This window comes from Engraulis encrasicolus, chromosome 22 (assembly GCF_034702125.1).
Source record: "Engraulis encrasicolus isolate BLACKSEA-1 chromosome 22, IST_EnEncr_1.0, whole genome shotgun sequence".
Taxonomy (NCBI): domain Eukaryota; kingdom Metazoa; phylum Chordata; class Actinopteri; order Clupeiformes; family Engraulidae; genus Engraulis; species Engraulis encrasicolus.
This window is the reverse complement of record NC_085878.1, coordinates 13,145,740-13,158,239: the sequence shown is the minus strand read 5'-3', so window position 1 is coordinate 13,158,239 and position 12,500 is coordinate 13,145,740. Positions and strand designations below refer to the sequence as shown.

Here is a 12,500-nt window from a genome sequence, read left to right as displayed (position 1 = left end):
TTCAGGGACATTGGGAAACTTTAATTGTGAATAGGGCCAGACTATCATTGTAATCTCTCATTAGAGACAGCGTGGTGCTGTATGCACAGTTCTGTAGTATCACAGCAAGCATCAGTCCACCAGTGGAACATTGCAATTGAAGATCATTTTTTTAGCTTCCTCTTAGTTCTTATTTTTCATCTACTCTTCCTATATTATATAATCCTTTTACTCGTATTATATGTCATGGGAAATCCCAATGTAGTAAAATATCATGGTGCGCTAGCTTTTCTGTAATGGGTCAGGGTACACTCAACATTACTGGAGACATGTGCATCTACTTGGTGTGGTCACAAGGCTACTGAACCAACTAAATATTACAATGCATTAGGGATGTAAATAAAATCGAAATGTATCGATGTATCGGAAGTATCGGCCGGCGATTTAATCGAATCTCATCGTATCGTGGGGCATTCTTAAGAATCGAAAAGAATCGAATCGCTGGCCTCTGTGCAATGCCCTAACTCCATAACACAATAGTAGTAGAAAAGTAATTGGAAAAAAATCGAATCGAACCGAATCGCATCATATCGTGGGGAATTCTTAAGTACCGAAAAAAATGAATCCCTGATTTAAGAAATCGATACCGTATCGTATCGTCATGAAGGCTGTGATTTACACCCCTACAATGCATACGTTGGACAACAAAAACAATGGACAGTGGGCAACCAGCCATACGGAATGCCACGTGCACCAAAGAAGCTCACTTCATGGACTGTGGGGGAGGAAATGGTTAAATAGGGTTGTCTTCTGCTTCCACTCCAGAGCTTACAGGGTGGAATACTTAGCGTCTCCATGCAGTAACTTCTCCGGTCGTTACAGTTTTTCTCTATTGGTTTGGCTAATTTCTTGAAACTGAGATGACATTCCAATAACCATTGGGTCATTTGGCCAAACACTTTTACACTTCTGCATAACAGTTCAGATAACTAGCAAAATGTCATATACCTCCCAAAACAGCTCATTCTTGCATCACCAGTAAACTTTATCCCACATCAATAGTCAGTACCATAAAAATGGCATAGATCCTTCTCAATTGCTTTGGCTAATTTGCATTCATTTAGTCTTTCTGTCAAAATAAACTGGATGATTCAGCATAACCACATGGATCCTCATCACTTGCTCATATTGCTGCAAAAACAGTTTAGTCATGTGTCAAAACTAAATTCCTTCCACAGAATGTCATTTGAAAAACTGTCAATAAATTAGCCAAATAAAAGAGGAAACTGTAGTATGACGGTTGTAAAATTATTTACTACAAACTAGTAAAGCTATAGATACCATCTGGCCTGTTGAACACTGTCATGAATTTACTGTTTACTGTAATGAAATTCTGAAAATATTATGTCCTTGACGGTTTTGACAATTGTGTAGACTACTTTGCATATGATGACTTACACAATTAAATCATGCTGAGATGTTTTGGAGAGGGCAACCATTACACTGAGAATTGTCTAATTTGTTCAGATAAGAAAGGTCAATTTATTTGGGAAATGTGCTAAATGTATGCGCAATGTGTCAACTGTAGAGTACTTGTACATCGCCATCTGCAGAGATGTACTAAACGTTTGAGACATGTACAAAGCATTTGAGATTTGATGAAAGCAATGAGAAATGCCATTCTGTTGTGGGAAATTGCAAGTTGGTTTGGAGATTTGTCTGTGTTGTTTTGAGAATGTCATCTCTGTTTCGAGAAATTAGCCAAACCAATCGAGAAAAACTGTAACAATAAAATCTGCAGCGCTTACCACCTGAGTTGCTGGTCGGACGATATTACAGTTTTTCTCGATTGGTTTGGCTAATTTCTCGAAACTGAGATGACATTCTCAAAACAACATGGACAAATCCCCAAACCAACTTGCAATTTCCCAAAACAGAATGGCATTTTTCATTGCTTTCATCAGATATCAAATGCTTTGTACATGTCTCAAATGTTTAGTACATCTCTGCAGATGGCTATGTACAAATACCCTTCAGTTGACACATTCAGCATACATTTAGCACATTTTCCAAATAAATTGACCTTGCTTATCTAAACGAATTAGACAATTCTCAGTCTAATGGTTGCCCTCTCCAAAACACGTCAGCATTATTTCATTGTGTAAGTCATCATATGCAAAGTGGTCTACACAATTCCCAAAACAGTCAAGGACATCATATTTTACAGTTTTTCTCGATTGGTTTGGCTCATTTCTTGAAACTGAGATGACATTCTCAAAACAACACGGACAAATCCCCAAACCAACTTGCAATTTCCCAAAATAGAATGACATTTTTCATTGCTTTCATCAGATATCAAATGCTTTGTACATGTCTCAAATGTTTAGTACATCTCTGCAGATGGCTATGTACAAATACCCTTCAGTTGACACATTCAGCATACATTTAGCACATTTTCCAAATAAATTGACCTTGCTTATCTAAACGAATTAGACAATTCTCAGTCTAATGGTTGCCCTCTCCAAAACACGTCAGCATTATTTCATTGTGTAAGTCATCATATGCAAAGTGGTCTACACAATTCCCAAAACAGTCAAGGACATCATATTTTAAAAATTTAATTACATAGTAAAGTCATGACAGAGTTGAACCGGTCAGATGGTATTGTAACTTTACTAGTTAGTAGAAAATAATTTTACAACCGTGTATACTACAGTTTCCTCTGTTATTTGGCTAATTTCTTGACATTTTTTGAAATGACATTCTGTTTTGAACAATTGCTAGTTGCTTTGGCATTTGTCCATGTTATTTTGAGAATGTTATCTCTGTTTTGAGAAATGAGCCAAACCCATGAGAAACCTGTGATATATGGGCATTACTTTCTGTATATGAATTTACAGTAAAGAAAGTTACTGATAGATGTCCTTGGTAAATTATCTGTGTTGTCAAACTTCAATGGTTTCACTCACTTTTTCATTTTTATACATAGTCAAAATCTGTTAGCTGAACGTAGATAAAACACCTAACCATTTTGACTGGCAGTGCTTACACAATGGCAAAGGGACAATTTATTTTGGGGGTACTGATGATATATGTGAGGAAGAAATTTAGTTTTGACACATGGGTAAACTGTTTTTGGGGTGATATGAGTGAGTGATGAGGATCCATGTAGTTATGTTGAACCATCCAGTTTATTTTGACAGAAGGACTAAATGAATGCAAATGAGCCAAAGCAATTGAGAAGGATCTATGCCATTTTGATGGTACTGACTATTTATATGGGAGAAGGTTTAGTGCTGATGCAAGAATGAGGTGTTTTGGGAGGTATATGACATTTTGCTAGTTATCTGAACAGTTGTGCAGAAGTGTAAGAATGTTTGGCCAAATGACCCAATGGTTATAGGAATGTCATCTCAGTTTCAAGAAATTAGCCAAACCAATCGAGAAAAACTGTAAGAATTTCATTACATAGTAAATTCATGACAGTGTTCAACAGGTCAGATGGTATTGTAACTTTACTAGTTAGTAGAAAATAATTTTACAACCGTGTATACTACAGTTTCCTCTGTTATTTGGCTAATTTCTTGACATTTTTTCAAACAACATTCTGTTTTGAACAATTGCTAGTTGCTTTGGCATTTTTCCATGTTACAGTTTTTCTCGATTGGTTTGGCTTATTTCTCAAAACTGAGATGACATTCTCAAAACAACACGGACACATCTCCAAACCAACTTACAATTTCCCACAACAGAATGGCATTTTTCATTGCTTTCATCAAATTTCAAATGCTTTGTACATGTGTCGAATGTTTAGTACATCTCGGCAGATGGCTATATACAAGTACCCTACAGTTGACACATTGAGCATACATTCAGCACATTTTCCAAATAAATTGACCTGTCTTATCTAACGAATTAGACAATTCTCAGTCTAATGGTTGCCCTCTCCAAAACATGTCAGCATGATTTCATTGTGTGAGTCATCATATGCAAAGTAGTCTACACAATTGCAAAACAGTCAAGGACATAATATTTTAAGAATTTCTTTACTGTAAACAGTAAATTCATGACAGTGTTCAAAAGGCCAGATGGTATTGTAACTTTACTAGTTTGTAGAAAATAATTTTACAACCGTCTATACTACAGTTTCCACTGTTATTTGGCTAATTTCTTGACATTTTTTCAAACGGCATTCTGTGGAAGGAATTTAGTTTCGACACACGGGTGAACTGTTTTTGGAGTAATATGAGCAAGTGATGAGGATCCATGGCGATATGCTGAACCATCCAGTTTATTTTGACAGAATGACTAAATGAATGCAAATGAGCCAAACCAATTTAGAAGGATATATGCCATTTTTATGGTACTGACTATTTATGTGGGAGAAGGTTTAGTGCTGATGCAAGAATGAGCTGTTTTGGGAGGTATATGACATTTTGCTAGTTATCTGAACTATTGTGCAGAAGTGTAAGAATGTTTAGCCAAATGACCCAAAATTTATAGAAATGTCATCTGGGTTTCAAGAAATTAGCCAAACCAATCGAGAAAAACTGTATTTTGAGAATGTTATCTCTGTTTTGAGAAATGAGCCAAACCCATGAGAAACCTGTGATATATGGGCATTACTTTCTGTATATGAATTTACAGTAAAGAAAGTTACTGATAAATGTCCTTGTCTGATAAAGTTACTGATAAATTGTCTGTGTTGTCAAACTTCAATGGTTTCACTCACTTTTTCATTTTTATACATAGTCGAAATCTGTTAGCTGAACGTAGATAAAACACCTAACCATTTTGACTGGCAGTGCTTACAAAATGGCAAAGGGACAATGTATTTTGGGGGTACTGATGATATATGTGGGGACGAAATTTAGTTTTGACACATGGGTAAACTGTTTTTGGGGTGATATGAGCGAGTGATGAGGATCCATGTAGTTATGCTGAACCATCCAGTTTATTTTGACAGAAGGACTAAATGAATGCAAATGAGTCAAAGCAATTGAGAAGGATCTATGCCATTTTGATGGTACTGACTATTTATATGGGAGAAGGTTTAGTGCTGATGCAAGAATGAGGTGTTTTGGGAGGTATATGACATTTTGCTAGTTATCTGAACTGTTGTGCAGAAGTGTAAGAATGTTTGGCTAAATGACCCAATGGTTATAGGAATGTCATCTCAGTTTCAAGAAATTAGCCAAACCAATCGAGAAAAACTGTAATTTTAGTACTTCACACTGGTCATTGCAAAAGCTTTACTACCATAGTGCTACACTACTTCAACATTACAGTCTTTACCATTACCGCTTCAGTTCAATTCATTACCACTTTGTAACATCAAATGTATAACAGGGCTTACTAATAAAAGTTTAAGAAATTGATGATGCATGTAAGCTTGTTAAGTTATTTACTTTAGACAAGTCAGTGTGTCACAATATAATGTGCCACTATAAATACTAATCCACTGAAGTAAAAAAGTATCTGCATGCAATCTTACTCTTCGTCATCATCACTGTCATCCTCGTCATCTTCACTGTCATCCACGTCAGAATCCATTTTCAGCTTTTTCTGTTGTGGACAGAGTAAGAAATCCAAAAGGATGACAAACAGATGTTAAAATGACAGCACTTCAATTGCACTTCCAATTTGTCCCTTGTTTGCTCTTCAATATATTCCACTTGTGATACCACTGTATCCCACAAGATGGTGCATTCTCCTTTCATGTCACAGCAAAAATTGCAAAATGTGACGTTAGCTCTCACATGCAGGAAATCGTTTAAACACCATAGCTTTGGATGGCGATGGAGGCCTAAAAAAAGAGTGACTCAAATTGGACTCAAATTCCAGCCTGAAAAAAAACAAACATGCAATGAGTTCACACCAAAGACTACTATATGACACTAAAGGCATGTTTATGCCCAAGGCTCAATATATGATATCAAACGTTACTCCTTTTGCAGCCATGTCAGGTGACCTCGACCTGAACCTTTCCCTAAACTAACCCGTCACTGAAACAAGCTTGTCAGAGAGGCAGACTTGTGGGTCATAATGCGACATAAAGAGGGTACTTTTTCCTTTTCATCATGATGTGATGTGAATGGGGAACCTTTGCCGTAATATACTGAGGCTTGATCAGTGTCAACATGTAATGAGTTGGGTGTGAAACTGTAGCCAAATTGAAAGCTGCACAGTTCAACTGACAGTGTTTCCCATACATTGAGGAAACTCTGGCGCACCGCCATTTTGAATTTCCAAAAGTAGCCATTTTTAGCTGCAAAAATGACTGTACTTGGACCATACTAGAAAATATTTGTTTATTACTTAGTAAACTTTCATGTAAAGATCAAATTTGGCAATAGGCAGCCCAGTTTCAATGAGCAGCGTAGTTGCAGTGCCTTTTTTGACCATTTCCTGCACAGTGTCCCTTTAAATTTGGCCGCCATAGTTTCCAAAATGTAAAAAAAAAACAAAAAAAACTTCCCGGCTGCCCCCATTGTTTCCAAAAATTCTGTGGGAAACACTGACTGACCTTTAGAGGAGCGTTTCGTGCAGAAATGTGCGAGGGTCTCTTCACCGGTGACGTGTTGTGCTCCTCTTCTTCATCATCTGAGTCCTTCACACCTGAGGAGTCACAGTGGGCAAGGAGGAGAAGAGCACAGAGTTGCAGGAGATGAACATTAGCCTAAGATCTCAGCAGAGTGAGACACAAAACACCTATAGTTGTTCGACTGAAGGCCCTCATGCAAAAACAGTCATCCTGAAGTGAAAGTGGTAGGGGGAAGGAAAATGGCATGACGATGCCTAAGGATGAGTTGCTATGAATCCGGGAGTTATTTTCATATCAGTTTGGGTCCCCCTGTTTGGGTATGCATTACCTTGTCTCAGGTACTGTGTTTGGTTTAGCACTACCTCCGTTTTCACATGCATGCTATTCTAAACAAAAGAAGCAGAGTTTATATTTTAAATATGCATCTTGTGTGTGGCAGTGAATGAGAAGAGTTTTCCATTGCTACTTCTGTGCAGCCCTAAAGCAATATGGTGACATGTTTGTGACCTTTTACCAAAGATATTATCCTGAACAAAAGATGCCTTCTGTCATAGACATGCAGGTCATGATGCACACAACATGGTCATGATGATGACATGGTCGTGAGGTGACTCACTGACAAAATGCTGGCCGCTGATGTAGACGGGTCCACTTCCTGACTGGAGCCGGAAGCACACGGGAGGCGTGACCTCAAATCCCCCCAAACTCACCTGCAGACAGACAGCAACAGAGAGAGAGAGAGAGAGAGAGAGAGAGAGAGAGAGAGAGAGAGAGAGAGAGAAAGACAGAGACAGAGAGAAAGAGATAGAATGACATACAACGAGTCCGATAAACACATAGGTGTTGAGCACGTATAACCATCTCTCAAAGCTTCTATTCGTTGCCAAAAATAAGACTGCTGGTGATGATCTTGCTCTCGTCCCACACCTCGTCTGCACTAGCTTCGGGAGAACAATAGACATTTCACGGATGACAGTTCTGCATCACACGTCTCTAAACATTTTCATCCTTCAACACGTCCTGGGCAAAGATAACCAGTCAGTGCATGACTTGCTCTAAGGTATTTCCAGGGCCTCCACCTAGTCAGCGAAACAAAAAAACATCTATTAATATCATTTGGTAAATGGGAATCCATCGAGGCTTCTGTTTTTTCTTTTTTGTTTTCAAGGGCCACATCGCTTAATCAAAACATCTTTTCTCACGTAGGCAGCTGATTGTGAAAGCTCCAACGCTCGCAACTCCAAAAAGGTGGAGCGGAGCCCCAGAATCTGAATGAACATTCCACATGGCAAGGTGTTGTTGCCGTGACGTTGTGATGGCAACCAAACAACAACAGCTGCAGGGGCCCTGTGGCACGCAGCTTGGGCCACGAAATACTTTCAACTGACAGCTGTACACCTGTCACAATTACGCCCGAACAATGTGAACTTGCTGAACGTTGTAAACGGCGACTGATCACATGCAGGTGTCAATCTCCATGTGGTTTTGTTGTTTATCGACCGACGAGCCCCACAGCGCTTTTCTGTTCATTTCTCACATTAGGCTTCATCTGTCAGGTCAAGACAAGTGTGAGAGAGACATCCAGGTCTCTTTTTTCAAAGCTGGGTAAAAATGCTGCACAGCTTTGAACAGAATAGAACGTGGGATTTGGTGATAGTGCACAGGTGGTTTGCATGTGACCAAAATGAAACATTTTGACACTTCAGCCATGTGCGTGGCAAGGTGATAGTTCACAGGTGGTTTGCATGTGACCAAAATGAAACATTTTGACACTTTAGTCATGTGCGTGCAATGTTTCTCCATTGCTTTATTTACCGGTATTCATCTGAATTTCTCCAATACACCTACCAAGGTCACCAAATCATGGTCATGTGCACCTAGCCCAATGATGTGTTTGTTTGTTCCCATAGTCCCACAGTCTGCTTAGAGACCTGGTGTCAAAAATGGACTATAAATCTAATCACAGCAGCAAAACACACACACACACACACACACACACACTGAAACAATTTCTACATCAAGACCTGTGCAGGTCTTCAAATGTGCTCTTCAAGCAAACAGCAATTTGCACTTACATTTACAGTGCAATACTTTACAGTACAATACCGTACATTAGGGGTGGTACGGTTCACAAAATTCACGGTTCGGTTCATATCACGGTGTCAAGGTCACGGTTTTCGGTTCTCCACGGTTCTTTTTTTTTAGTTCATGATAAATGGTGCACTGGCTAATAGAATCGGACTTATCACTAAATATCCTACATATGGTTTGTATAGTCTTATAATGTGAAAATGGTATGATTTTAATTGTGCCATCCTCTGATTTGGTCTTATACGCTAATGTTTTAATCAGAGAGACTGGATAAGATACTCCTAGAATCTCTGTTTTACATATTTTTCTGGGAAATACATGAATTGTGGTTTGTGATGGATTGCACGGTTCGGTTCGGTATGTGAGTGAATTGTACGGTTTCGGTTTTCGGTGCGGTTTGTGCCATCCCTACCGTACATAATTATTGCACAATATCCCATAACGCATATCACACTGTAAAAATCGTCTACCGTATATGTGTAACGGAGGCTAACTAGCAGAGTTGTTGTGGAATGTTAGAAAATCTCCCTCCCGAAAGCCTCATACAGTGTCGATGCCGTTGGACTGGAGGACTGGACCTTTCGTCCAGCGGTATCGTACTGTGACTCCCATTTCCGGACCGTTGTAGTTGACAAGGTGACAGGTTCGCGTCCCCGAAGGAGACGGACTGTGCAGGAACACCTCCGTCACATATGCACTTTAAATTCTTCTTGTGTACAGTTTTCTTTTGGTATTATTTATTACGGTTATTATATACACTTTACTAAGCTTACAGACTCAAGGCCCACAGGGGAAACTTTTCCAGACACATCAATAATACAATAATATTATTCTTCTGCCTACCTTTTGATGGGGGGGTGGCCGCTGATGCATCAGTCAACGCTTATCACCGCTTATCATGCATTCATGTGTGTCCGGCCATCCCATTTTTTTTTTTTGCTCAATCATGTAACTTTTGAACAACGTGGATGGGTTAGGCTATGAGCAAATCTTATGTGTACAAACTCCATAAACACACACACCAATAGGGTCAACACTTAGATCAGAATTGATGCTTTAGTGTGAAGTTTTACCTATTTTTATTTAATTCTGCTGTAACAATGACACCATCCTCTGTATGGGGCAATATACATATTATATCGTATGCTAGCCTTTTGGTTACTGCACATGTAACCCGAGGTGTAGCTGTCCGTCCCCCCTCAGGGTCTCAAACTCGTCACCTCGTCAATGGGAGTCCCAGCATGATACCGCTGGACTAAAGGACCAGTCCGATATTGTATGAGGCTTTGGGAGGGAGGTTTACTAACATTCCACACCGCACTCTGCTAGTTGGCCTCCGTCACACTCACCCCCCAAACCTCACTCCCATCTAGGGTCAACGGCACCAGAGCAACCCATGGTGTTCCCGTGCAGTCCGTCCCCTCTTGGGGTCTCGAACTCGTCACCTCGTCAGTAGGAGTCACAGCACAATACTGCTGAACTTAAGGATCAGTCCGATAGCCCAACGCTACCGGTACTGTATGAGGCTTCGGGAGGGAGGTTTACTAACATTTCACGCCACACTCTGCTAGTTGGCCTCTCTTACACACACGTGTGTGTGTGTGTGTGTTTTGAGCAAATGTGTCAAGAAAAATGTAAATTCATGGAGGCCAATCAGTATCAACAGGGCTCTAAATTACAAAGTAACACTAGCCAAGCAACCAAATTAGATCCATAAGTGAGTGTGTGTTTGGCTAGTCAGAATAACATCTACTAGCGATTTTGGCTGATGGAGAAAATAGTGTGTTATATGTCTTATATATGGTAGTAAAAATTGGGGACTGGAATTCGGAATTCGGGACTGGTCAAACAAATTGTCAATCTTCTGTGTTAACCCTGTTACATAGATTTTTGAAAATAAAGTACTTTGAACTTGAAAATGGGATGAAGTGCCTTGTTCACTTTTTTTTCAATTTTTCAATATGTACTGGAAATGTGTAATAACTCTGTTACACAACATGAACAACACATACATAGCTTGTTTGAGATTTCAAATACATGGGTTTGCGGTGTTTGTAAACACGATATTGGGTCAAGACACTGGCAGCCAACTACGTGAGCTAATTTTTTGACCGACAGCGGTTTCCAACAATCAGAAGTTGAGTTGTGCGCCACTAGGTTCGCTCAGTCAGAGGAAAACAAACATTTAGAACCCATGTATAGAAGTGCTCAGCACAGGCCAGACAGCTGTATGTTTTCTCATAGCCAAGAGAGGATGCTTCAACTCACCGATGGCAGCACAGAGGGTTTGAGCACCACCAGGGGAAACTTAGTGGACTTCCCTTCATACGTCATCCCCTCGATCTCGACCGTGTGGAATTTGTCCTCTGCATCCGCACCCAAACACACCTGCAAACAGACATGCACAGAGTTCTTGTGAATAGGAATGATGCTGCTGGATACATCTGTGTGTACATGGGCTACATGCCTACAGTGACGGGGGGTCATGAAATTTTTTATATGAACATGAGTGCAGCAAGTAGCCCGTTAACCACATACAACAGCATATAACAACAAAGAAACACAGCTGGAAAATTTCAATAGCCTAATGTGAAAATAGCATTAACTTTTTTGAAGGACATTAACTGTAAGGACATTAACGTTAAGAATTAACTTTATAGGCATTGCTTGTTCCTGGATCTTCTATGACTATGTTGAAAGAATATCAGTCATATACAAACACCCATTTCAGACAGAAACAGAGCAGCGCAGTGTACTATTTTTTGACACTGACAACATGCAACAATGACTTCCTACACCTTTTATTTGCAAATCACCTGCTACAATAACATGAGCACTGCATGGATGACGCACATCAGAAGAGATCATACAGATTACAAAATGACACCTTACAACAGCTCCGAAAATACTTTCCATACTTGTTTGCTTAAACTGCTCGTTAGCCTGTCATTGTTTTGAGATATCCAACGCATGACAGACATATTTGTACATAAAGACAAATGGCAGTTCCTTCTTGAGAGAACTCGATGACTTACGGCTTTGAGTGACAGCTGGTGTTCCGCGTCATCATCATCCACTTCCACTTTGTATTCTTTCTTGTCTGCCTTGAGTGAGCACCCTTATAAAACGAATACGAATGTCTCGTAAGTGAAAATGCATCTTCAAAGCTGCAATTTTAATACAGATGTTGTTAGCCCTTTTAAAAGTCTACACCTCCTCCCTGCATAATGGGGTGTCTGCAGAACCAATCGAACCAAGCCGATATTAACAACAATGTAATTCAGAGAAAGCAGATACTTTAATCATGGAGAGGAGAATTGAATTACACCTGCACTACATTTTATTACGCACGCACAACGTCTTCATGAAGACGATACAAGATAGCCTAACATTCTGTGATATGCTTTACTTATAACGACGTTGTCCCTGCGTAGTAGTGCAGGTGCAATTCTCCTATCCATAAATCTATTTAAACCTTTGCACCGTATGAGTTTGATAGTGCAATATGTAGTAACTGTGAAATGAAAAAGTAAACAGTTGTCCTGGTATTAACCTTAGCTGAAGCTAGCTAGGCAGCTGGAGAATAATGGGTTATTAGCCAGGCAAATGAAACTTCGCTAGCATAGCCCAGTAGCAAATCTTACAACCATGTTCTCTAATCACCAATATCTTCTGCTAATATCCATTTCAGTCACAATTCCACTTAGATAAAACATGATTGTGCAATACTCTATACTGGAAAAGAGAGAGGATGTTTATCAGCCTCACCAAACAAATACATCTGGGGTCGGCTAAGGTTAGGAATACTATCTTCGGCCATTTTTGCGCCACTATCGCTCTTGAATTGTATTTCCGGAGTCTGACTGACAGCTCAAGTGGCCAATAG

At 39.6% G+C, this 12,500-nt stretch overlaps 1 protein-coding gene across 2 annotated transcripts in view; it reads right to left on the bottom strand.

Annotated features, from left to right (window-relative positions):
* Positions 1–12,457, bottom strand: part of npm1b (nucleophosmin 1b) — a 39,772-nt gene extending 27,315 nt beyond the window's left edge. For both annotated transcript variants that reach the window (XM_063189105.1, XM_063189106.1), the window contains exons 1-6: positions 12,383–12,457; positions 11,650–11,732; positions 10,883–11,002; positions 7,140–7,233; positions 6,506–6,597; positions 5,474–5,544 (exon numbers count right to left, since the gene is read on the bottom strand). In XM_063189105.1, coding sequence (XP_063045175.1) covers positions 5,474–5,544; positions 6,506–6,597; positions 7,140–7,233; positions 10,883–11,002; positions 11,650–11,732; positions 12,383–12,434 — 512 coding nt within the window. In that variant the 5' untranslated portion in view covers positions 12,435–12,457. The remainder of the gene's footprint in view (positions 1–5,473; positions 5,545–6,505; positions 6,598–7,139; positions 7,234–10,882; positions 11,003–11,649; positions 11,733–12,382) is intronic.
* Between the last annotated feature and the right edge of the window lie 43 nt (positions 12,458–12,500).